At 34.4% G+C, this 27765-nt stretch overlaps 1 protein-coding gene across 5 annotated transcripts in view; it reads right to left on the reverse strand.

The window, feature by feature from the left end:
* Window positions 1-27765, reverse strand: part of AKT3 (AKT serine/threonine kinase 3) — a 282206-nt gene that overhangs the window by 34607 nt on the left and 219834 nt on the right. For all 5 annotated transcript variants that reach the window (XR_011467308.1, XM_070385355.1, XM_070385356.1 and 2 more), the window contains 4 exons: window positions 27640-27762; window positions 20405-20533; window positions 9785-9999; window positions 2532-2619 (listed from right to left, as the gene is read on the reverse strand). Coding sequence is in view for 4 of the 5 variants with exons in the window: in XM_070385355.1 (XP_070241456.1) it covers window positions 2532-2619; window positions 9785-9999; window positions 20405-20533; window positions 27640-27762 (555 nt within the window). In the remaining variant the exon portion in view is untranslated. The remainder of the gene's footprint in view (window positions 1-2531; window positions 2620-9784; window positions 10000-20404; window positions 20534-27639; window positions 27763-27765) is intronic.

Consider the following 27765-nt stretch of genomic DNA (forward strand, 5'->3'; position numbering starts at 1 on the left):
GAGTGCTAAATGATGATACTCACAGCTAAGATTAATTCATCTCTAACTTTCCCTAGGAAGAGGTTTCACTTTCCCCTAAAGGTGCTCATGCTCAGGCGCTAGTCCTGTCTGACTCTGTGACCCCCTGGACTGTAGCCTGCCAGGCTCCCCTGGTCATGGGATTTTCCAGGCAAGAATACTGGCATGGACCGCCGTTTCTTCCCCCAGAGGATCTTCCCAACCCAGAGCTCAAACCCGCGTCTCCTGCATCTTCTGCATTGGCAGGCAGATTCTTTACCACTGAGCCATTGCGGAAGCCCTTCCACTAAACATACCAGTATCTTCACACACATCTTCATCTGCAGAGTTTACCATGATACATATCAATAAGAAAATACCCAATAATCAAGTCATAAATCTATAAAAACAGCAATTCTCCCAAAGCACATTAGTAAAACTGAAAAATACCTGACCTTAGAGATAAAGAACAAGGTATGCATTTTAAAGATATAAGACCCCTCAAAAATGTTTGAAAATACAGGTAAATTCATGAAAATAGCTACTATATTAACATTCCTATAATTAATTCCTTATTTGTTGTAATACAATACAAACCCAAATAAACCCAATCATATTTCCACCACCTTTTAGAAAGAGTGTCAAAATTTAAGCATGCTACTCTGACATTGTTCTTCAGGTGTATGAAGATGGCTGAGAACATCGGGGGTATCTGACATCCAGGATACCACCCACACCCCCGAGCTAACCTGTAGCAAGTGTCAACGAGTAAAAACTGTGATTTTGGCTGTTGTGCTTCTTTATGCAGGATACTTAACATTTTTGCTCAAATTAAGCTGCAACTATTTTTATCTAAACTCTAACAATTTAAATTCATTTATTCACATACATCATCTAAAGATATGTTTTGGTAGCTCCTCGTCCTGCCCTTCTTGCTGGTTTCTCCAGTTTCATTCACCACAAGGGAGCTGCCTGGGTATCTTAAGAGTACCTTCACTCTGGGCATGCTGAGCCCATGGGGCAGAAACAGAATAAGCCTTGTTTCTTCACTGTGTGCTGGCTGGGTTCTCAGTGCATTCCTTAGGTGATGCCAAACTACAGTATTAACATATCCGACTCTCTGAATAGGACTGAAGAAAATCCATATTTTACCCCTTCTTTAAAGTTAGCAGTGCCATACCAATGCCCCACATTTTGTCTCCTAAGGAAATTTTTCTTTCTGTTTGGTTGTTGTTAGTGGTGGTGGAGTCCTCTTTGGATTTAGTTGTGGCTTATAACTTTGTGTGCCAAAGGAAACCTTTGATCACATATTATTTCTAGGTTCTTTTGCAGTGCCGTGACATGATAAACAGCAAGTGGTGCTTTAGGGGCTATATATGGATGCCACTCATAAAGAATTTCATCAGTATTACATAGTAGATACATAACTGTCTGCCTGAAGGTAATAAACACTGAGGATACTTAAGAATGATCACAAACTTCTCACAAGGGTTGAGAAGGATCCAACACTTACCTCAGTGCTTATATATGGTGGGAACTCAAGAACTGTACATTTACTTGAAGTCTGCGTAGAGGCACCATAGCATGGCGCCTGTATTTTAAACACCTAGTTACAAGAAATGCTTAAAGTCGCCACATTTCCTATTACTGTGACATAGTACAAAAATGGCGCACTTGTCTTACTTCCTCATAACTCTATGATATCCCTCTGTCTTTGCTTTAGGGATTAACAGAGAAGAGTATTTGGCACACATTAAGACACTGCATAAATGTTGCTGATAAATACATTTAAGAGAAAAACATGAAAACCTAGAATAAACTGAAATGGAAGGACTGAGTACATAAACTGACTAGGTAAGAATTATAAGCAAATGCTGAATAACATAAAAATTTCATAGTAAAATTTTCATATGACCATTTGAAAATCAAAATATCAAAATCATTGACTGTACTAACAATATCTGAAGTAGTAAAAATAAATTTTTAAAAATTTAAAAGATAAAACAGACACAATAATTTCCTATTCCTAAACTTAAGTAAACACTGCAGTATTAGAAACAAGTACAGATTAGACTAAAAATAAAATCATATGATTTGTAGCATCCATCTTGTAAGTCTTGAAGTTCTATTTCAAGTAAAAGAGAAGGCCCAAAGAAGACAAATAAATGTATTATTTTGTTAAATATTAAAACTAAACTGCTTTAAATTCCTTTTAAAAATAAGGAACTGTATAAATAAATATGAAGCATTCACTTTAAAATGAAAGGTATAGAGACAAAGTTTCAAAGTTGTGATTGTTTTGCTAGTTTTCCTGAAGAATAATGTAACATTGGTGCCTTTATTTTTTCTGAATCAATGAAATGATGAGAAGTAGACTAACAAATTATTGTGATAATAAAGAGAAAACTGATCACATTGAATAAAATTTCAAAATGCATTTCAGATGTAAAAACTATCAATAATGTTTTGTGCTAAGAAGTTCAATATTCAATTAAATAATAGAGTAAAAATACAATATCATGAAGATAACCGACCTTTTTATCATACACATCTTGCCAGTTTACTCCAGAAAAGAAACTGTGTCTCATAATTTCTTTTGCATCATCTGGTCCTCCACCAAGGCTGTGAGAACAGAAATAAAATTAAATGATTATAGAACATTTGCATAAGCTGAATGCATAACTACAAAGCTTTTGTGAAATGTAACTTTCTGTGTGTAAATAGTTCTTGTGATAAATAGCCATAAAAATAAAAAGCTTTTGTTCTAAGATCTAGTTTTCCTAATACACTATTAATAAGAATTTGCCTTGGGACAGTATGGTATTAGAAAAAAGCACAAGTTTTGGAGACAAACCAGAACTAGGCAAGCAGCTCTAGAACTTAGCAAGTGTATGACAATGAAAAATTACTTAATCTCAGTTTTCTCATCTGTATAGTGAGAATAATAATACCAGCATGGAAGATTACTGTTAGGGTACTTGTTATTTCTAAATGTTAAGTATTTAGAAATAACAAGTACCTAGCACAATAAATAATAGCTATTGTCAATTCTCAAGCCAAAATTATTTTAGAATGACTTTAGTCAAAATGCACCCTTGTCAACATAAATTCTGTAAAGACTACATAAAGGTTAGAAAAAACAATTTAGAGAGCACTGCTGACAGAAGCCAATAAATTGCTTTCATATTTCAAATGAATTTTCAGAGAAGTGAGAAAGTTAATATATGAAATATCACTGCAATGGAATCTGCTATACAAGTTTAATATAAATTAAAATTTTAAAAATACCCTCACCCCATCTTTGAAGGTACTCTTATTCAACTGATACCTGACACAATCTGAAATTCAGGTGTTTTCTAGATTTCTCCATTTCATATAGTACATACTAGTCACTATGAAGAAAGGCTGAGAGAAACAGAAAATAACACAGGAGGAAGTAAGATGGGAGGAAAAGAGGAAAAAGAGAGAAATAAAGAAAGGACAGGGAAACAAGGAGGAAAATAAAACAAAGGAAATCTATTTTTAAATCTGAATTTGACAGAGCAAGTTTTATTTGATTTTACTCATTGTTAGGAATGATACATGCTGGTAAATGCTTAATCATCAGCTATCTTGGGAAATTATAAATATATAATACATATATGTATTATTAGATTTATCAATAGAAGATGTGCAGAAGCAAAACATTATACAGTATTTCCAACCTCAAAATACATAAGTATCCTCAAAAGTACAGAGAAGAGCAAAATTTAACAACATTATCAAAGAGTGATGAGTTTTGAGTATTTTCTATCCTTGATTTTAATGTTCCTGGTTTAATTGTAAGTTTATATAATTTAATTTTTAATAATGGCTGTTTTCAACAACCAGCTCACAAAATTCTTGATATTTAACAACTGGCTATTCTAAGCTGGTACCTGTCAACTCTCAACACACCACTGGCTAGGAAGAAAAGCAAATATGTCATAGAAAATAAGCAATTCTACAATTTTAAGGAATTCTGGTTATTATTAGGTATAAGGAATACATCACTAGGAAGAATCCAGGATCCTCTGACACACTGTCAGAATGGAAAAACAAAACAATTAGCGGATTTCTGAATATTTGTAGTGATGATCCTATAGTTCCCAGTATCCAGGTCTTTTATCCTAAGATCCATACAGAATAAATCACACCTCTGACTGGAGCTTTCAGATTGGATCAGATCATAATAGTTATGTTCATATGTGGAACTCTCAGACTAGCAACTCTATATTTGGTTAACACTCAGCACTGGACTTCTGGCCTCATTCTTTTTCATTCTATTTCAAGTTATGTATGCCTCTCCCCTGGTAGAATGCAAATTCGTTTGAGGGGCGAGTTCAGTACTGGATTATCCAAAAAATGTTTTAAGCCTGTGATTAGGAAGCCAGAAAAGCAGAAACACCAAAATACTTGCTTCTGAAAAAATTATTTAACATTTCAGAGCATGCATCAAAGTAGTATGTATGAGAAAAATCAGAAGTTTATTATATTTTCTTATATCTATGTTATTATTTAGTTCAGCACGGTTTTCAATCTAAAATATAGACAAGATGGTGAGTGAAGTAGCAGTTAAAATGGAAAACTATAATCATTTTTAGAAATAAAGGGTTTTAATTCGGCTTCAGTCATTCATTTTTATGTCACTCCTTAGTTCTCAAGCAATATTTGGCTTTGGACATAGCCAGCATTTAATCTACATTTATCAAATACATATATAACTAAAGTATCAGCCATGAATACTATACAAAGACTAAGAATATAATCTTAGACTGCCATTTTAGAAGTTGGTAGAGATTCTTTAACATAAGCTTCTTCAAAGTGTGAAACTGTCAAAAATTTCAATGTCAATGACTCCCTAATATACAATTTAAGACTTCAAAATAATATCAAAATATGATTTACATTAAGATATTTTTGTCTAAGAATACCAAATTCCCATATCAGAAAGCCAATCCAAAATTCTCAGCCATTATGGATTCTTCATAACTAGAAGCAACATGGGATTTACAGTTTCCTTGTGTTACTGAATGCAGCATGAGGTTATGATGTTCCTACAGAATTTGCATAGGACGTTAAGAGAGATACTAACAGAATAATCATAAAGTAATGAAGAATAAGAAATAAAAGCAAACTGAGAGCTGACTCTTTGACAGAACTGAGAGCAATTCAGTAAAGAGTATCAGAAAAACTGAAGCAGTATTTAAATAACTGAATAGGAATAATAAAGAGGTATACTATCTTTGATTATGTTTCTAAAGACTTTCAGGGTCCTTTATTGGTTCTTTCTCTTCTTTCTACCTCCTAAATTTTTGACATTTCCCAAGTCTCTGTCCTAGGGTGTCTTCTTTTTATATTCTCCTCATTTCACTATTGTCATGGCTCCAGCCATGAGATATTTACAGACCCCAAATCCAAATATTCAGTTCTTGTGTTTCTGTTTAATAATTTTTAGTGGAGTATAGTTGCTTTCCAATGTTGTGTTAGTTTCTGTTCAGAAGAATCAATCAGTTATATATATATATACACATATCAGTTCAGTTCACTCGCTCAGTCGTGTCTGACTCTTTTGCAACCCCATGAACCGCAGTACGCCAGGCCTCCCTGTCCATCACTAACTCCCGGAGTCCACCCAAACCCATGTCCATTGTGTCGGTGATGCCATCCAACCACCTCATCCTCTGTCGTCCCCTTCTCTTCCTGCCCTCAATTTTTCCCAGCATCAGGGTCTTTTCAAATGAGTCAGCTCTCCACATGACGTGGCCAAAGTACTGGAGTTTCAGCTTCAACATCAGTCCCTCCAATGAATACCCAGGACTGATCTTCGTTAGGATGGACTGGTTGGATCTCCTTGCAGTCCAAGGGACTCTCAAGAGAATTCTCCAACACCACAGTTCAAAAGCATCGATTCTTCCATGCTCAGCTTTCTTTCTAGTCCAACTCTCACATCCGTACACAACTACTGGAAAAACCATAGCCTTGACTAGACGGACCTTTGTTGGCAAAGTAATGTCTCTGCTTTTCAACATGCTATCTAGGTTGGTCATAACTTTCCTTCCAAGGAGCAAGCGTCTTTTAATTTCATGATTGCAATCACCATCTGCAGTGATTTTGGAGCCCAGAAAAATAAAGTCAGCCACTGTTTCCACTGTTTCCCCATCTATTTGCCAAGAAGTGATGGGACCAGATGCCATGATCTTAGTTTTCTCTTTTTTGATTTCTTTCTCATTTAGGTTATACAGAGCACTGAGTAGGGGTCCCTGTACTACACAGCAGGTTCTCATTAGTTATCCATTTTATACATACCATTGTATATATGTCATTCCCAATCTCCCAATTCATCTCACCTCCCTACCCTGCCTTAGTATCCATAAGTTTGTTCCCTACATCTGTGTCTTTATTTCCGTTTTGCAAATAAGTTCATCTTGGATTGGACAACTGGACAGCTACATGTAAAAAAAGGAAATTAGAACACTCTCTCACACCATACACAAAAATAAACTCAAAATGGATTAAAGACTTAAATGTAAGCATAGACACTATAAAACTCTTAGAGAAAAACATAGGCAGAACATTCTCTGACATAAATTGCAGCAAGATCTTTTCTGACCCACCTCCTAGAATAATAAAAATAAAAACAAAAATGGGATTTAATTAAACTTCAAAGCTTTTGCACAGCAAAGGAAACCAAAAACAAAACAAAAAGACACCTTCATAATGGAGAAAATATTTGCAAATGAAGCAACTGACAAGGGATTAATCTCCAAAATATACAAACAACTCATGCAGCTCAATAAAACAAACAATGAACCAACCAACCCAGTGAAAAAATTAGCAGAAGACCTAAACAGACATCTCTCCAAAGACATACGGATGGCCAACAAACAGATGAAAGGATGCTCAACATACTTATTATTAGAGAAATGCAAATCAAAAACTACAATGATGTATCACCTCACACTGATCAGAATGTCCATCATTAAAAAATCTACAAACAATAAATACTGGAGAGGATGTAGAGAAAAGGGAACCCCCCTACACTGTTGGAAGGAGTGTAAATTGGGAGGTTCCCTATGAAGAGTATGGAGGTTCCTTAAAAAACTAAGAACAGAACTATCATATGACCCAGCAATCCTATTCCTGGCTATATACCTGGAGGAAATCAGCTTATTGTGTTTCCAGTAAGCACTGGTACTATTTTCAGCTGCCTGCTTGACATTTAGGTTTTCTACAGAAACCTCAGACTCAGTACAGCAAAACTAATATCAACATCCACCCCATCAAGCCTCCTCCTTTGCCTGTATTCCCACTCTGTCAATAATAACTCCATTCTCCAGACTATTCATCCAAGTTGGAAACCTCAGAGGCATGCCAAAGTCCTTCCACTTCCTCATCATTTCTATTTAATCATTCACAAAGTCTACTTAGCACTATTTACCACTGTTTTGGGATGGATTCCACCTCTTTATGTGGACAATTCCATATGTATTCTTCATTACTCTGCCCACTTGCCCCTGGCCCTTCACTGTTCTAATCTATCCATGACAAAGCTGCCTGAGTTATCTTTTCATAACACAAAGCTGATTATACCACCCATTACTATTAATAATTCAGTGGCTTCTCATCTCCTTCTGAATAAAGATAAAATATTTTCTAAGAAGCATAACGTCCTTAGAATCTAACACATGAGCATCATCTCCCAATGTCACCCAACTCATACTCTATGCTCCAGATGATGAACTTCTCAAATGCCATGTTCACCTGTAATTCGAGCTGTTCTTCACATGTAAAATTCTCTGCATAAACATCACTGCAAATTCCAACCCCTTCATAAGCCAGCTCAAGGTTTCCAATCCGCTAGATAGCTAATAATTTCAATAGCATTTGTCTGTAGTTTAGCCTGAGCATCTGTGAATATGTTTTGTATCCCACATTATTCTATGAATCCCTAAAGCAGAGGTTGTTCATCTTATTCATCCTTGCATTCCTAATATTTTAATGTAGCAGTGGAGGGGCTTGACTTATGTACCTTAAAAAGGAAATAACAGTTTAAAATAGCACATCTTCTCTTTAGACAGTATCAACCTCTGGGTAGACAAAACTTTAAGAGTTGTCCTACATACCAGGCAACTAACATTCTAGAAATTCTCCTCACATTTATTCAACAATTACCATGGACTGTTCTCAGAGGGTGGGGGGAGGGTGGACGGTGGGGAAATGACAATAAAAAAATAAAGGAGACATGAAAACCAGAAGGAGAAGTCAGAAAAAGATGGGTTAAAAATTCACTGCCCTAAGGCAAATATTAGGCCCCAAACTCAGGCAGATAAAATAGAAATCCTAGCTCCATTTATAAGATTATCTATAGCCAAGTACCTCTTGTTACAATAGCTGTGAAACAATCACATCAAATGGAATACATTTTAAAACCTAAACCAAGAACATGGTGCACTGTAAAGAAGATACAAGATGAATATCAAATAGGTACATAAAAACTTGATCTCTATTCTTGTTCTACACAAATTTTCTGTGAGAACTAGGATAAATCACTTAAACCTCCCTGGGCCTCATTTTCTCCTAGTCAAATGGAAATGAGAATTATATCTATCCTTTCTACTCCACAGGCTACTAAAAAGCAAGGGAAATAAGAGATGTGCAAATGTCCTGGCAAAGAACACAAAATTACTTTATAAATATAAGGTAAGGTCTCAGTGACAGGATTCAGCAACATTTATGAATGGCTCTTCACTAAGCAAAAAGATGGTACCTCTTTTATTACGTTTGCTTATTTCTGCTGAAGGGAAAATCATGTTCCTCACAAATTTAAAAGCTGTAAATGTGTGATGGAAACCTTCTCCAAGGTAAACAAAGCCCACATTTTAGAATTCACTTATTCCTTCACTCATTAATTCAGTCTGTCACAAATACACACTGAGCATCAACCACTAACAGAACATTATGAAAATTATGTGAGGTGTTACAAAAAGTTAAATATATGAAATGGTCTACCCTTAAGACACTTGAGGTCTGCGAGATTTTCAGAGAAACAGGGATATGTATGTGTGTGTATATATCTAATGGAACAATGAGTTTACATGTACACACAAACACATAGATTCAGAGACATTTTATAATTAATAGTCATTTCATGTGTGACTTATAAAATGTATGTATAAATAAATATATAAACATGAACAAAGAATACTATAGCTCATTAAGCAAAGAACTGTAGGATTTTTCAGGTCATAGCTGTAGCTATAAAAATAGAAATACAAAGTGTATAAAGACATTTTTTCCACTAGTCCTTTCAGCCATGCATGAAAAAGAATTATCTTCGAACGACAAACAAAAAAAGTAGCTAGATATGTTAACATAGGTTAGTGTGGGAGGAGAGTATAGAGACAGTTCTATCCATTTTATAATGTAAATCAGCAGAAATATAAAGCCCAGAGATTGAAAGGGGAAAAAAAGGGATCCTCCTATTCCCACAATAGCAAGCACCATGCAAATTAGGAAATTGTTTGCTCGTAACACTCTCAAAATCCTTATTTGGTAAAATCTGTATAAAATTTCCAAGTTAGGGAAGAGTTGAGAAAAAATTTTAAATGTTCTATATTATGCAGTTAAAAATAAGTCAGAGTCTCAGTGGGAAGATGTCTGCATCAAATACATTGCTTCTTGGAGTTAGTTATACGTGAATTAATTTCCATATCACAATTTCTAACCACATTCATCAGTAACTCACTGCGTGTTATTTGTGGCTTACCGTTTATTTGGATCCTTTATCAAGAGGCCTGAAAGCAATGATTTTGCATCTGAAGAGAGTGTTCGAGGAAATTTAATATCTTCCATTAGAATTAGTTCAAAAAGTTTCTCATGATCCTGGTTATAGAAAGGTAATCTCCCGCACATCATTTCATACATGACAACCCCAAGGCCCCACCAATCCACAGCTCGGCCATAGTCATTATCTTCTAACACCTAAAAGTGAAACCAGTAAAAGATTAATTTTTACATGCTAACCTTTAAAGCATTATTTATAAAACATAAGATGGGGAACACATGTATACCTGTGGAGGATTCATTTTGATATTTGGCAAAACTAATACAATTATGTAAAGTTTAAAAATAAAATAAAATTAAAAAATAAAAATAAAATAAAAACATTCCCTTAAAAACAAACAAAAAAAAAAAACAAAAACAAAAATAAAAAAATAAAACATAAGATTTTTACACAAAAGTGAATCATAACTTTCAAAACCTAAGTAGGTGATTCTAAGATCTTGACATTTAAACTATGAAGAATCTTACAAAAGATATAAATCTTACAAAAGATATAAATCACATCAAATATGTGAAATGTTCAATATATAGCCAGATATAAGGGGTGAAAAGAAAAGAGGTATTGCAACCTTTTTTGCAGCCTACTGCAAAATTCTAAGTAAATGAATTAAGTGGAGAACAGAGGAGCCTAGCATGCTGCAGTCCACAAGGTCAGGTCGCAAAGTGTGGGACATAACTTAGCCACTGAACAGCAAAGCAAAGTAAATGAATATACGAGTGCCCTAAGGATCAAAAGAAAACTATCTGCATACTTACACATTTTCATTTAGGCCTACTTAATTTTTCATTCTGGTTCCACTAAGGTGGTCAGTAAGTAACAACTTGGAGCTAAACTGTGTTGATTATAGAGAACATAATGTGTCTAACACCTTCTTGCACTGAGAAGAACTAATACAAATCAGTGACAGATAGGAGTAAACAGATGCATTGTATTAAAGAAGCATCCAGGGCATGACAATCATGAAAATATATATGCAACCTTTCGGAGGACCCTACACATTGAAACTCTTGCAGGAAATATGTAGGCAACAGAGTGAATATAAAGAGTGATTGACTGAGTTGTAATAAACTTTAGCATCCAAAGTTTTAGAACCTCACAACAATTTCTATTAAACACAAACAATAAAAATCATGGACTCGATATCTGTCTGGTATATGCCCTTAAATTTATTTCCCAAAACACATTACATGTAAAATATATTTAGTAAGAAACAATATGCAAGTATCAGTTATGCTGTGCTAGAGCAACCTGTTCAAACTGAAACATCACTTGCCGTTTGTACCAGGAAAAATATGATTACCTTTCTACAAGGTATGTTCCTCAATCAGTGGAAATTAATCATTTGGATCTTTCAATATTTTATTTCAAGACATTGTATTTGTATAGTAATGTAATTTTTAAACACCAGTGACTTTTTCAATCTATTCCATGGCCAATTACCAGAATGTGCTGTCCGTAGGCCTTTATCTAATAGATGCTGGATTTCACCTAATAACAAAAATTTTAAAGTCTAAGTAACCTCTTACTGCACTCCTACAACACCAAAAAAACAGTGGTATACACAAAAAAGAGCCAAATGTGGTTTTTAACCTCTTTTTTCATAAAACCATAAAAAGCATAAAAGCTGGATTAACTGCCTCCCGAACCCACATTTCACCAGCCGGGTTCTCATCCCCAGCTGGCAAAACTGGCAATCCTTTATTTTTGTTTAAATACCTGGTTTGCAGCCAGAAGGGAAAGTGAGTACATAAAAAAAGGTTTTATTTTTGAAGAGAAATAAGCAACTGAAAAATAAAACTGTATTGTAAAAAAAATCTGTTTGATAAAGTATATTTTATTTAGCTTCGTAAAATGAACACTGATTCTCAAGATAAGTGGCTTTGCTTCTGAACATACAAGCTTTAACTGAAACATACATCCATAATGCTACAATTAGAACTGTTTGCTGGATTACTCTGTACTGAACAAGTGTGATGTAACTAACATTAACTCAGTGACATGTAAAACTTAGGCAATGTTGAGGAGAAAATACCCTAACAACTCAGCCAGTCCTCTTTATCTGGAAGGCTTTGTCATCAATTAAAAAGAGAGATTTCTGTTCAACTCCTATTTCAAGACAGCTGGAAGATGAAATACACAGAAAATAAAACTAAAAATGATTGTAATATTCTACATGTGGATATACTATAAAGTATATTACCACTGTTCATACAATATCCTTTCTCCTTACATCTAAATCAAAATATAATACTTTGAAATAATGTAGAAATTCCTGACTGAAATTAATACCCACAGCCTAGTAATATATAAAATTTACATTCTTTAGCCTAAGAGTTGCAGTTCCTTCTGATTCCCTCTGATCATTTTTTCCCCTCCTAGCAAAAAGGCTAATTACTTCATGGTTAGCACCAGGGCTGATCCAAAGAGTAAGATACATGGTAATGTAGAAGTACAACAACATTAATACATTTCAAACTCCATTACAAGGCGATTTATCATATAACCTGGATATATATGCAGATCAAAATCTGCTTCTAAAGAAATAATTCACTGAAAGACTTATCTTGAAGAACCAAACTAAAGACAGTGTTGTTTTCCATGAAATCAATGTCATCAATGTTTAAACTAAAATCAAGTTAAAATATGAAGGAAGATATTTGGTATTTCCTTCTACACTTATTGTCCTCTGTAACCCTAGATGTAGCTTCATGTCATGAGAACATTTGACACAAATGCCCAGAGATGAAGAACAAGTGGGGATTTGAAACACGAAAAGAATGTAAATGTTAAAAAATGGTGAGAAGTCACATCAATAAACCCCAAGCAGAGCCCAAGCTCTAGGAAACAAGGTGTAGTTTCAATTTTTCTACTAGGAGCCAGAGATTGCTTCACTTTCTAATATAATAAAATCCAAGATTCAAGGAAGTCACCACAGGTTATCAATTACTTTTAAATGATCTGGTAATACCTGATTAATATTTGGTAACATTTGAAGTACACACTTTCACTTATCAAAAACCAGCTAAGTTTTAAAAAATCACTATGAACAGCTCTTGAATTGTTAATTTCAAAGAATGACATTGAATAATAAATTTTATATTTTAAAATGATACCATCAATTAAAGTTCCCAAAGTAAATACTTATTTCATGAATGGGTACTTTCAGAAGGCATATTCATTTCAATATTCTTTCACCAATTAAGATTTACTGAGAGGCTGAAGGAATACCTTTCTCAGCTTGCTTGCCAGGCCACACAAAGCACTCAAGGCAAGTAGTGATGAGGACGCTATGTATGCCCTGGAGTGGCTTACTGCTCAATCAATAATCCTGACAGAACAGATGGGGGAAAAAATTAAACATCTAAACAAACTGTCTGTACACCTATGTTGTGAAAGTAAACTGCGAACTTGGATGAACCAATTTACCGCTAATTCAAAAATTGTTTTTCTCTGGTAACCTGATATTTCAGGTAACTGATATTGTGTGTTTTACACATAAACACACAGTTATATGCTATATAATCTACAGAAATCCTTTAATATTCCTAACATCACAGAAATGTTGCTAAAAGATGACCTATAAATCTTCTAACTCAGATTCTAAAATGTATTGCAGCTACAGAACTATTACATACATTTCACAAGAAAAATGAATTGCATGGTTTACTGCTATTTTCTTCATAAATATATACTTTGTATCCAGTTTTCAACTGCTCTAATGATTCTAAAGGGACTGAAACTGTGCCATTTGCTCTGAATTAAGATGCTGTAAGCTTCATGGCTGCCTCCTAGCATGCACACACAAGTATTTGCATGCAGTTCATCTCCTACTTCCAGAAGCATTCTCTGGCTAGAACAGGCCAAGCTAAATGGATACAACAGTGGTGATTCAATCATACTCACAGGTATTTTCCCACAGATTCCTATACTTCCTTTTTATCCTGAAGCAACAACATTACAGGGTTCTAAGAAACTGGGTCTTTGTAACCAAAGTAAAAATGGCCATTATAAAACACTACAGACAATCACTAGTGTTCCCAGTTAGGGCTGGTTTTGTGTATGTTATATCTCAGAGAATTTAAAATTACACCCCGTGCTTAAATCAGAATCATTCCAAAGTACTGAATGCAAATATTCTGATTGTTAAAATCAAAAGACTATATAGCACTCAAAAGAACTTTAGGTGAAAAATAGCTTCAAAAAAACCTGACAGAACTCTAGGGAAGTAAAAGCTGCTACTTATAAAGGTTGAGAGACATTAACATTGAACTAAAAATATCATTTTTGTTTATATTTAAACAATATCTAATTTGGGGACCCAGTGGGAGTTTTTTTAACTACGCAGTTTTTTATTGAACTATAGTTGATTTACAATACTGTGTTAGTTTCAGATGTACAGCAAAATGGGATGGTTTTTAATATTATCCAGAAACAGTATAAATAGCCAACTCAGACGTTCTTAAATAAAAATTCTAACAATAAAGCAGACAACTTCTGTCTGAACTAATCACTGTGCTCATCCACTTAATTTCCCCCTTAGTATTGGTGATGAGACCAGTTTAGAACCATCAAGATGTGAAGGCTTTCAAAAATACTTCAAGGGGACAAGTGCTACATGCATCATTAAGAATGAAATAAAATATTAGGGATGTATACAGCTTGGGAAAAGCTACTAAAGTAACTTCATTTTTACAAAAAGCTTAGAAGTTTTAAGATTTAGTTTCATCATCTGTTAGAACTAGTAGAATTTTGTCCAAGGGTAAGCAAAATGTAACTATGTGTGCTACTATTTTTATCTACAGATGAAATGTATAAATATACATATATATATAAAACTTTGATTTCATTCATTTTTAAGATCCTCTCAAGATAATACTGATAAGGCCTATAAAATGATGTCTTTTTCATTTATTCTTTGTTGTATTTAAAATAAACAGAATTCCATCTAGTACACTTAAAATCAAGTTTGGTTCCACTCACTTCACCTATGCACACTATACTCCAGGCTACCAGCTATCTTCACCCTTAATTAAAACGATTCTCCCCACCCTCCTGAAAGTTCATGTATACTTTTGGCCTTTCATTTGTGCTATTATCTATAAAGAATCGCAATGACTTTAAGCAAATCTTTGTATTAAAATAGTTATCAAAATATTTTCATCTATTTCAGACACTGTCAAAATACATATTATAAAAGATATTGAAGCTAGTAGGCTTCAAAAGTGAATAAAATGATACGCAGTGACTATTTTCTAAAAATGAGTTTCCAGAAACTAGAAATACATTAAAAATGCATCTTCAGCCACTGAAAAACATAGCATTTTACACATATGAAATAAAATTATATACATCTTTTTCTGAATAGCAACCACAACTAGAATACTGTGTATTTTCCAACAATCAAGTCATTTTTTGCAATCTTTTTGTTAGTTCTAACTTGATTATCAAATAATTTTTATTTTTACACTATTACAGAAGTGCATTTCTCTAGGTTTCCAAAACCACCTTATTCAACCTTCCCCATCTGTCACCATCTGCTTCTTTTTAGCATGTACTTTTTGTGTGATCACATAAGCATGTGAAAAATAACTAACATTCAGATGATTATCTGCTGGTACATTTGAGGACTGGGCATAATAAAAGTGAACTGCCAAAACGTACTTAACACTTTTAATTTTGTTGGGTCTTGCATGTAAGCTACATTTGATTTTCAAACTGTTTTACAGTTGGAAAGTTGATCAGGTACTGCTAACTCAAGAGCAAAGCTGAGACTCTAAATAATTAGCACTGCATAAAAGGATGGTTTGGATTCAATGAGAGCCAAATCAAATAATAAAATTTAACAGTAAGATTTTATATATGATTTCTAATTTCTTTATATTTCTAGGCATGAGAATATAGTAGATATGATGAAAACAAAACCTCCTCAAAACACCATAGTCCGTAATATATGGCAGGTCAAATTTATTTCCTTCTAATACAAGAAAGAGCAAAACCACTTTAAAACCATCTATACTAATGCAGCTTTAGAGATGCAGCACACTAAACATATAGTCAATGCCCATTAGGACTGTATCTCTGCAACATCTTTTTAAAAAGACACTTTTTCCCCCTTTAATAAAAAAAGGTACACAGTTCTTCATCAAAAGAAGAGAAAAAATACTTTAAAAAATATCTTTTTAACAAATGGCATTTTTATATCATAATTTTTTTTTTCCTGGTGGTCTTTAAGAAGAAATCTCAGTCCATTTAAAAATCAGGTGTAAGTCTGAGATATAAGTACAGTTAACACATCAGTTTTGAACGGATTTCTAACAGTATTTTTGAAGTATTTTTTTTAAAATATCCTGCAACCATCTTTAAGTAGCAAAGCATTCTGACCAAATTAAAACAGTTTAGGGAATTCCCTGGAGGCCCAGGGATTAGGCCTCCCCGCCTCTACTGTAAGGGGCACAAGTTCAATCCCTCGTCAGGGAACCACGATCCTGCATCTCTTGTGGCATGGCCAAAAAAACAGAACAAACAAGCAAACAAAACCCCTCCAAAACTAATTGAAAAGGTAGGGATGGCCACTGCTAGACGAATGAGAGGCTGCAGAAAGATGTCTCCATAATGTGTAAACAGGTCTCCCATGTGAAGGTAATAGACTAACAAGGAGCCCTTCAAAAGAGAAGCAGTCCTCAGGCACATACTCCAGGTCTGATACACAGCTACTACTGACAACCAAGAAAAGTCTGGCATCAAAAATGCTATGTACCAGAAATGTCAAGGTTCAAAGACAGTGAGAGATACCATCTGCAGTGAAGGGAAGAGGCTAGTTTAAGCTCTTGCCAATCCCTCTCTAATTCTGACCATGCATATCTGGATCATATATTGCCTTGCTCTCAGTTCACATGCTTTTCCCTTGTCTGTGAGATCAAATCTAAACTCTTTCCCATTCTGATCCTGATCTACACATCCAGCCTCCTCTTAGTCTGCTCCCTCTTTACTGCCACCAGACCCTCCCACCACCTTTCCTTTCACTGTACATAACTCTAGTAAAGCAATTATTTTCTTGGACAGTAATGATTATTCTCCATATTCTATCACCTTAGTAAATACAGCAGGCTACCAGACGACTAAAAACATTTCTATGATCTTTACATTCCCAGCACCTAACAGAATGCACGACACCTAATAAATACTCAACAAATATTTCTTTAATGAATGAATGAATGTTCTTCAGTGAAATGGTCTACACCAGAGACCAGAAGAAAGAACTTAAATTCTTGTTTTTAAAAGTAAGCATATAAAACAGTTACCCTGATTTAACAAAATGCACTTTGACACAAATGCTTAAAATGTGAGAAGTTTAGTTGTCTCAAGTTTTGTCATCCTCAAATAGTAACCACAATGATCACTCTCCCCTGTGAAAACAATGTCAAGATGTTAATTATGAACCGACATCTCTCAGTCATCGGGTATATAAACTGCTTTTAAACCCTTCTGCAATATTTTTTAAAAAGGTATACAGAAAGGGTTTACCTGTCTTTAAGAAGAAATTGATAATTCCCTGTGAACTGTAAACTTTCAATTTAGAAACAACTGGACTCTTCTTGGATTAAATTCCTGGTTTTGTTCTTCAGTTGATGACATTTGCATATAAAAACAGTATCTTTGTTTCTTAGGAGATCATCTGCTTCTGAAATGAGATGTATTTATCTTCTATAGAAATAATTTCCCCTAATTGTGATACAACTAATTTTGTTATTCTAAATATGGGATATCATCATCCATGGCAAATGTATAGCAGGGGCAATTGGAACTCCAGAGAAACAAAGATTTTGTTTTTCATGACATTCACAAAAATAATCCTATTCTAGAAAATGTGATCTTGTATTTGAACAAACAAGAAACATTATTCTAAACTTTTACCAAATTCAGCTACAAAAATAGAAAATTTTAAACCCCAGATTTTATAACAGAAAAAAATGTTACTTTTGGCAGACCTTGATAAAATAATATTTGGAAATTTACTATGAAAAATACTGCTAATATTTCAAATTACTAGCATTTATTTACAAAAATTTAAAATTATTGAAATGTAATTTTAATCTTATTGAAAAGAGCTATTTAGTAATAAACTGGCATTAGTTACTATACATATAAGGAATGCTAGTACCATTCTGAATGTATTCCCATTTCCTAATTCTTTTGATTACTTTTCCTGTTGAGCATTTACGAAGAATCTATTTTTAAAAATGGCAATTACTTACATATATAGTGGCCTTGAAACACTGATTTTTTTTTTTGGCTACCATGTTATGCGATTAAAAAAGTAAAAATAGGCTTTATAAGATGAACCTTGTTAGAATCCTGTTTCTATCTCTATCACCTCCTATCTGTGTACAGATTACATTAAAAATTCTGATCCTCAGTTCCCTTACCTTTAAAAAAAACAGGTTTGCTATCTCAAAAGGTTATTCCAAATTTGCAATGTACATATATAGCATGCAGCAGATAATACATGTTCAATAAATAGTTATCATCATCCATCAAACATAAATGCCTCCCTCCTTTGCTCTAATGACACTAACCTTGTTGGAGTTTGAGGGAAGAACTGAACTTGTGCCTCACAGGTTTCATACTAGCTGCTCCCTGTGTTTGGAAAACTCGTCCCCTGGATTGTTACAACAGTTGCCTCTCAGCATTCAGGTCCCTGGTTAAACATCACTTTCCCTGAACATCCTATCTGTAGAAGATTATATTTTCCAAAGAGGGCTGCAACAGTATCTCCCATGCCACATGTTTTTGCCATGGAGAGGTGGGATCTATGTCACTACCCTCTTAAACACGTGCAGGCTCAGGAATGTTCCAGCACATGCAGAAATGATGTGCAATTCCTGACACGAAGTCATAAAAGGGGATTCACAGAGAAATGTTTAGAGCAGCATTATTGGCCAAAACCTGAAAGTAATCCAAATGTCCATCAGCTGCTGAATGGATAGACAAAATGTATTATATTCATACAACAGAATATTATTTTGGCCATAAAAAGGAATGAAGTACCAAAAACACGCTAAAGCATGGATGAATCTTGAGAATAAACTGAGAGGCCAGACACAAGAGGCCATGTATTGTATGATTCCATTTGTATGAAACATTTAGAAAAGACACACCGATAGTGACAAAGTAGGTTAGTAGCTGTCTAGCAGGAGGGGAGGTTAGGCAGGAGCTAACATGTATGGAGCTTCTTTGTTGGAGTGATGAAAATATTCTGGAATTAGGTAGTGGTGATGGTTGCACTGCACAACTTTGAACATGCTACAAGCCACTACTAGGCACTTGAGAAGGCTGAATTTTATGGTACATGATAATAAAGGTTAAGAAATATACTATGAAGAGAAATTTTTTAAAAATTAATAAAACATTTCTTCATTGTATGCTATGTTAAAAAAAAAACAAAAACTGAAGCAGTTTCTTAACTGTTCCCTAGGACATTTTAGAACCCAAAGCCAAAACAGTCTGGCTACTCTGAAGCCACAAGGTTATGAGGAAGCCAGGCCATATGGGGAAGCTGAGGCTTTTGAGAGCCCTGTAAGGCACCAGTTGACAGTCAGCATCAACTGTCAGACACCTAAAGTGGGGAGTTTCCAGATTCCGGCCTCCAGCCACAGTCACCCACCGCCGTGCCCCGTGTATCACAGAGCGGCCATTCCTGCTATCCTGACTCAGAACCTTCGATCACATGACATGGTTAGGTTTTGCAGTGGTCTGTTTTGCAGTAATAATAATGAGAACACTACCTAACACAGCCACCACAACCTCCTTTTATTTAGCTTCTTTCCCTTCACGACACATATTCACTGCATGACATTATGCTATATATTTATTTTCATTCTGTCTCCCTCTACCAGAAGTGAGTTCCCTGAGAGCAGGGTCCTTTGTGTCTTGTTTCTATAACCACACACCCAGAGAAATATTCAGTATATAGTAGATGAATAACGTATATTTGTTGAACAAACAAATCAGTGAATCACTATGGAATCCTCAGCATGGGAGGGCACTGGCTGAAGCTTGTTTTTGTTTAGCATGATTTCCAAAATGCAGCCACTGTCATTTTATTAACTTTTCCAGTGAAATCCTTTCTAATAATTAAGAATGAAAACCCACAAAATTACAAACACGAATTATCATTGTTTCTTTGTTTCTAAGAAAAATCCAAAATGATTTATAAAACTGTTAACATTCTTGCTGAAGTCACTGAAATATTTAATTTTAATAAGTGAATAAAAATAGACACAGTCAAACAAAAAAAACACATATGGCCAATAAGTAAAAACTGACTTAATTTGATTGCAGTTACCAGTATCTTTGTGCTGATTTATATATATTTTTGCCCTAGAATACCATGTTAAACATGTGGGAGTAAAATAGATTTGATTCATGTTGAAATCCAGGTCAAAGCAGTAGACATTGCAGTTTTTTAAAATGCTTAAATGGTTTACTTTGCAAAACATCAGTGTTATTTTTATTTTTCTGTAAATGGAAACATAGCCTTACCTCTGGTGCCAGATACTCTGGTGTACCACAGAAAGTCTTCATGGTGGCTGCATCAGTGATCCCTTCTTTGCAAAGTCCAAAATCTGTGATTTTTATGTGGCCATCTTTATCCAGCATCAAATTCTCCAACTGCATAGTAAGCAAACAGTCTTCAAAAATAGGAAAATACTGTTTTGAAAAATAACTGAATGCTGAGTAAGATATTCTGGAAAGAGGACATAATTAGTAAAAGAACTTTTGATACTTACAAACCCTATAGCTGCCTAATTCATGTGTAAAAAGAAACATTTTATCAAATACTTTACAATAATAAACTGATTTTTAAACCCATGGGAGTAAAAGCCATTGTCGTCTTAGTCCTAAGAACTAAAGCCTAAATTAACTTTCGAAAGCAAACATCAATCTTCTTTTTCCCTTTTTAAAATAAAGTTTGATCTAAACCATTTCAAACAGACAAGTATCTTCTTCTAGATATGTACAGATGGTTTTCAACAATTTCTCTTGGGAGTCTATTGCTATTATAAAATTTTTATTTACAGAAATGTTTCTTGGGTGGTGGCTGTAAATCAAACCTAAATCTTATTTTGTAAGGTAAGGCAATATCTTCTCTTGCAGTTATTTGTAACAAAGAAATACCAACCCTTTTAAAGTTGGAATCTCTTTCAACCCATTAATACAAAAACAACAATCTTAAAAGAGATAACCAAATAGCCTCAAGTGAAAAATTAAGCAATGCAAGGGGGAAAACAGCGTGTGCAAAGCTAATGCAATTAAAAATAGTAACAATAACTGATCTTATTCTTCCAATTTGAACCTAAAGTTATGATTATCACCATACAGAGATACACATGAGTTCTGAGTTGTCACTTTATAGTCATGTGTATCGATGGGGCCCCTAACCCTGCTCAGTCATGTACACATACCTAAGGGAATACATAGGAAATGCGTTCACAAAAAAACACATGTGAAAAAATTATATTAGCAGGATGAATGATAATTAACTTATTTGAGGAGTAGGTAATTATTCTACTCCTTAACATGATAATGTATGAAAGTGCCTACTCAAACTCTGAAGTCAATATCAAATTCAAAACAGAACTCCATATAAGAACATAGATAACAATTTTATAAAATGTGATGTTATACTGTTATATATTATCCAGTATCTTATAAACCAGAAACTAAATACAGTTAAGCAAGCTATGCTCAGTATAGCATACTTAGTATACTATACTTATAGTATAGCTTAAATATGCTGCCCAACTGAACTCAATGCTCAATACATGTTTCACGCACTGCATAGACTTTAGAGAAGTGAGTCTGTTTGACTTGTCTACAGAGAGCTGAATGAACCCTAAATACACTGTTAAACCTTTTAAAAATGAATATTCTCTTATTTTATCTAAATTTAGCTAGACTGATTCTCTACTAACTGAAACCTGAAAATCAAACCCAATGTGCACAAATGGCAATACGTCCTAAATAGTAAAACTGATCAGAAATGTCAAAAAAGAATTTGTCTACTTCTTTCCTCTTTTCTTCTTCATGCTTCTGATTTTCTCCCTTTTCCCTTTCTCTTGAAAACAACACTCTCTTCTTCCTCCTACTTCTATCTTGCCAAAATGAGAAAGAGAAGTATATAATGGACTGTCTGCTGCGTTAAATATATGCTCTGTTCTTAATTTTTTAAAATATGCTTATTGTTCTAACATAGAAATACATTACAATATAAAAACAAAACCTTAAAATGCAATGAAGATCTTTTATAATACCTAAGAATCTTATAGAGACTTCAAATAATACATAACAATATTGAATAAAATATGTAGTTTAGTGTATATCACACCAATTCACTTAATATGCTTTCTATGCACTGCAAAACAAAACTCTGCATGCACTAATGAGCTAACAGTCCACATTTTGACAAGACTATTTTGAAAAGCACAGATATAGAATATCAGAATATATACTGTTTTTAACAACAAGAAATACATATATTTAAAAAATCTTGATCCATACCTAATTAGCTAATCTCATCTCCAAGATACCAAGGGTTGAGGGATGAGGAATGAAATGAGATTCAGGGGTAGGATTTGAGTGAAAAACAGGAATAGGATGAAAGTGACCAAGAATTCTCAGTTTGCCTACAACTGAGGAGGTTTCCCAGGATGAAGGACTTTTAATAAAAGTTCTATAACTGGGGAAGTTCCAGGCAAACCATGACAGCTAATCATTCCTTTGTTTTATTAATCGGCTTTATTACAAGGATACAGTCAGAAATAAGCTCAGCCTACAGGAGGACTGCGAGATGGGGTAAAGGTCACGAGAATGGGGACAGGGTGGCATACCGTACCGGAGGCAGTTGAGAGCAGTGTGGGTAAGACTATGGAATCAAGTCAGAGAACTTAAATGTAAACTCAAGTTTTACCCCTCACTGTGTAAGTGACCTCGTGTGTGCTATTGACATATGCCTCTCAGCCTGATCCATGACACACAGGTGCAATCCACACAGTAACAATCCAACGCGACGTTTTGAGAATTAAATGATACTGAATGGAGAACTTAATCAACACATGTACTGATCATTTACTAAACACGGAGAGTTTAATGGCTGGTTTATACTTTATCAACATGGTATGTGTTCTTCTAGACAACACTGTATGTTAAAGGAAAGAGCAAAGTTCAGAAATGGAACCCTATAAAACACTTTTATCAGCTCTAATGACCTCATTAAACAGTTTTTAATATACATCAATTTCTTTTCAATAAACAACAACAACAAATATTTTACAATTTTTGAGCCAGTTATTTTATAATGGTGTCCACTTTCTTCCATCAATTACTGTTCTTCTCGCACTATCCTGAAATGTCATTTTGGCATGTCATTTCCTGTCAGTATGAAAAAAAGTCAGAAACGCATCACCTTAAAAAAATTATATCCCCAAATCTAATCTTATATAGAGATAAATCGGGGGTAATTAAATATCCTGTCTGGTTAAAAACATAAATAATTTTATGAAGATGCATAACAAAGATTTCATTAAATATAAGAACCATTAGCTCTTATTGTGAACCTGCGATTCACAAAGGTGAGGATACACAGAATTACCTTGAAACCTTTCAAAAGCAGATCGATGGCTTAGAGATATCAAAAAACACCTGGAAATCACTGCCTTAGTGCACATGACATTAACGGAAGAAGATTTAAGTCAAATTATTTTTAGGAATCTTTCCACTGTGTAAAGGAGCAATAAAAATGTTTACAAATGGTCTTTGGTTCTCTCTCCTAAATCGAATGCTTTCCTTCTTCCTTTTTTTTTAAACCATAAAAAGGAAAATGTATACCACAACTGCCTGTTCAGGTACTCTCTATCATAAACACTAAATGCATCTGTTTTCTCTCTACTGTCAGTCTTAGCATCTAGGATTGAGGTCAGGGCATTATGATGATAGTTAATGGATACATCCACTGGCAAAAGCAATGTATGAAGTTAAACAGAAGTGTGAAAGAAAAGATTATACATTCAAAATCTAGGTATTGCTTACTATTTGTATCAGACGGTTGCTTGTTCTCTAATAGTTCATACTTTGAGGAAACAAATATATTAGACATACATCCCAGAGTTTCCATTTTAAAAAGGCAACATTTTTTATGGAATTGAACTGGACAAGAATTATTTGACAGAGGATCTTGATTCGGTAGGTTTTGAAATCTTTTTTCCTCTGTGCTTCGTGAACAAGAAATGACAGCAAGAAAATACTATGCTCTTTCTGCTCTTGCTTGTGCCTAGAATAAAATTAAACTCTTGCTATTAGAAAGTTTACAAGTTTTTAACTTCTAAGTTTTTAAAAGCTGTCTAATATACAATTCATATATCATATATTCTAATATCTAGCTATGTAAAATACACACACACACACACACATATATATTTTAGGTCTCATTTTAATTAAATGGCTGACATTTTGTGATTAAGCAAAGGAATTACAATACCAATTCCTAAGGGCTCTGACAACTATTGTAGCAACACAAACAAGCCCCTTCACTCACTCTTACAATCCCACTTTAGCACAGCTACATCAGTACCAAGACTGCCTCAGGCCCAAGAACACAGTGAGAAATTCCGCCCCTGCACCCTGCATATTCAGGTTTATGGGCATCAAAGTGCCAAATGTTGTGACCCGTATGAACTTAATGATCATGGGATTAGGACAGTGCATTAAAATGCCGAAAGGAAATCTTTGAACCTTCCTAAACTGGAAAAAGAATTCACAATATACAACAGCAGAGATCACACCTAGACTGGGGTTTCAGAGTTACTACATTTAAGAATTTCCTACACTTGAGGAATATAGCCCAATAGTCCATGTGAATGTTAGAGGTGGAAGGGATTCATAGCAGCAGTGGTTGAACATTTTTATAAAAGAGGGAATCCAGCGTAGTTAGAAGTGGGAGTTAGGGGATGTGTCTTCAGTATACTTAAAACATTCCTTATTTTTGGCAGCTTTATTCAAATTTTAGATTTACAAAGATCGCCTAGAGTTAATCCAATGCATCCCCCCACCTAAAGTTCATTTCATTTCTAGAAAGGCAAAAAGAACATTATACCTGGAGCGAGGACTCATGGAATCCAACAATCTTGACTATGTCACCAATTTAGTCCATTACTTCGAATAAATCACTTACTAGGTTTCCAGTCTTCAGTGACCTTAGCTGTAAATTATGGGTCAGCTCTAAATTTCTACAACTGTACCTAAAGATCTCATTTTATCATGAAACAATATAGATATAAATTATACTTGTATAAATTCTGAATGTCTGACTTTTTATGTTACCCTTTTTTCTTGGTGTAAATTCCATGGATCCTGTCCAATGCTACACATTTACTTAGACCTTTACGTTAAGGCTATATTAAAACAGAAATAAATTTAGAGAGGAGAGGTCACTGAATTGTCTAGTAGTTTATGGCCTATTTATACGCTAACTACATGACTGGTATTCATATTGCAGGTTAATAAATTTAGTCTAATTTCATTATCAGAAAGGACAAAGCAACAAAACTCATTAAATAAGTGTCAATGTACTGATAAGTTGATTAATGAGAAATGATCAATGGAGATACTGACCAAAATCATCCCAATAATATCATTCCTTTTCAATGCTATCAATCAAGTGAGCATTCTTTTCTTTGTTTCTTTAGACTAATTCTCTGAGCTGTAAGCATTTTGGATATATTACTAAGTACTTCAAAATTATTCTTCTTTTCTTAAATCCAGGAATTCCTCCCCCTTATCCCCATAATAGGATTCATAAAATATAAAGTGGGGGTTGGGGGACGGGGACGATCAGGCAGAAAAGAGCTAACTACTTCTAAGTAAAAATGGAAATAACATGTAACGTAAGTTTTGTCATATCATATAATTAAATTCTTTTTTAAAAATTCAGATTCAAGACATTTAAACATTATAGGATTATTTGGCCATGCAGACATCAGATACAGGGATGCTGAATTCTGCTACTCCTGGCTATAGGCTAAAGACAATCATTTATATCCATCTCTGATCTATTTTGGCACTTAGTTGATCATCTCTGATATAGATACAGTATAATAATTTTTTCTAAAAATAGAATTTCATAGCTTGTTTCATAAATAACATGTTAAGAAATGAGAAAATAATATAAAAACTGTAATGATGTTATATAGACATACACACTATATTTCACTGTCATCATGTAAAGTAATATTTCTTGAGATAGTTACTTCTTAGGGATCATTCATAATACAGAGGTACATGATAGCAACATCTTGAAATAACTTAGACAATTGGTTAAGTAATTAGATAATTTAAGAATCACAGGTGTTTGAAAACAAGTGAGTGGGAATGAGGGGTAACTGTGACTTCTCTCATGTGCTGTAATATGTAGATATATACCTCATTCCCTGGTGGTTCAGATGGTAAAAGAATCTGCCTGCAACGTGGGAGACCCGGGTTCGATCCCTGGGTTGGGAAGATGCCCTGGAGAAGGGAATGGCCACCCACTCCAGTATTCTTGCCTGGAGAATTCCATGGACAGAGGAGACTGGACTACAGTCCATGGGGTCACAAAGAGTTGGGCGTGACTGAGCAACTAACACACATACTTCATTTCACACAAACAGCATTTCATAAAAGACTAATATAACTTCTATTTCTACATGTAGAATTATACTTTAAATGAATTCATATTTGATAAATAAAGCAATTCTATGTTAGACTTTAATAGGTCAAGATTATCATATCATTTACTTTTTAAGAAAGTTAAGATGGTCACATTTAGAACCTGTTCAGTGTGTCAGGATACAAATTTCCTTAATGTGGCCAATCTAAATGAAAACAGTGTCGTGAGAATTACTACTACCTTTTATGAGCTACTCCAAGGGTCAGCAAAATATGGCCTGGGGGCGAAATCTTGTCTACCGCTTGTTTTTATAATTAAAGTTTTACTGGAACACAGCCAGACATGCTCATGTTCATACTGCCCTTGGCTGCCTTCATCCTGCAACAGCAGCACTGAGGAGTCGCAAAAGATACTGTAAGAGCAGCAATGCCTAAAATATGTACTATCTGGCCTTCACAGAAAGTTTGCTAGTTCCTGAGCTATTCTGAGGGTCTTGTCAGAAAGAAACTTAAGAGAAATAAAGTCATTATCCCTGATAAAACAAACAGTGCTTTTTAAAATGGAAACTAAATAAATTGATAAAAGGCTATATTAAAGTACTTCAGCTCTTTAAGCCCACTAAAAATTTAAAGTCAAAATCAAATATTTTCCTTCCCCTAAATAATCTTATCTACTATAAAAGTTTATCATAATACACCACAGGATGCTAGAATATAATAATGAAATTGATTTTAAAATGTCATTTGCAAAGTGACTACACATTGAATCAAATGTTTAACATTACTCGTTACACTAACAGAAGAGTGGAACTATTACTGGTAGATCGTTTTGATCAGAGCAGTCCAACAGAACTTATTTTGCATGTCAAAAACTTGGACAGAAAAAGAACTACACATTTACCAGTGAATGAAATTTCCTGTCAGATACAGTGAACCACATTCTTAAACAGTGGTGGTGGTGTTTTTTTTTTCCCCAACTAGATCTTCTTTTCTTCAAACTGTGTAACTTCATAATTACTTTGTGTTTGTCCCTATAGCCTTTGCAGAAACAAACTCTGATTACTTTTCTTTTTTACCTTGAGATCACGGTACACAATCTTTCCGGAATGTAGATAGTCCAAGGCAGAGACAATTTCTGCACCATAGAAACGTGTGCGGTCCTCGGAGAACACCCGCTCTCTCGACAAATGGAAAAACAGCTG

Source organism: Bos mutus, chromosome 16 (assembly GCF_027580195.1).
Source record: "Bos mutus isolate GX-2022 chromosome 16, NWIPB_WYAK_1.1, whole genome shotgun sequence".
NCBI classification, from domain to species: Eukaryota; Metazoa; Chordata; class Mammalia; order Artiodactyla; family Bovidae; genus Bos; species Bos mutus.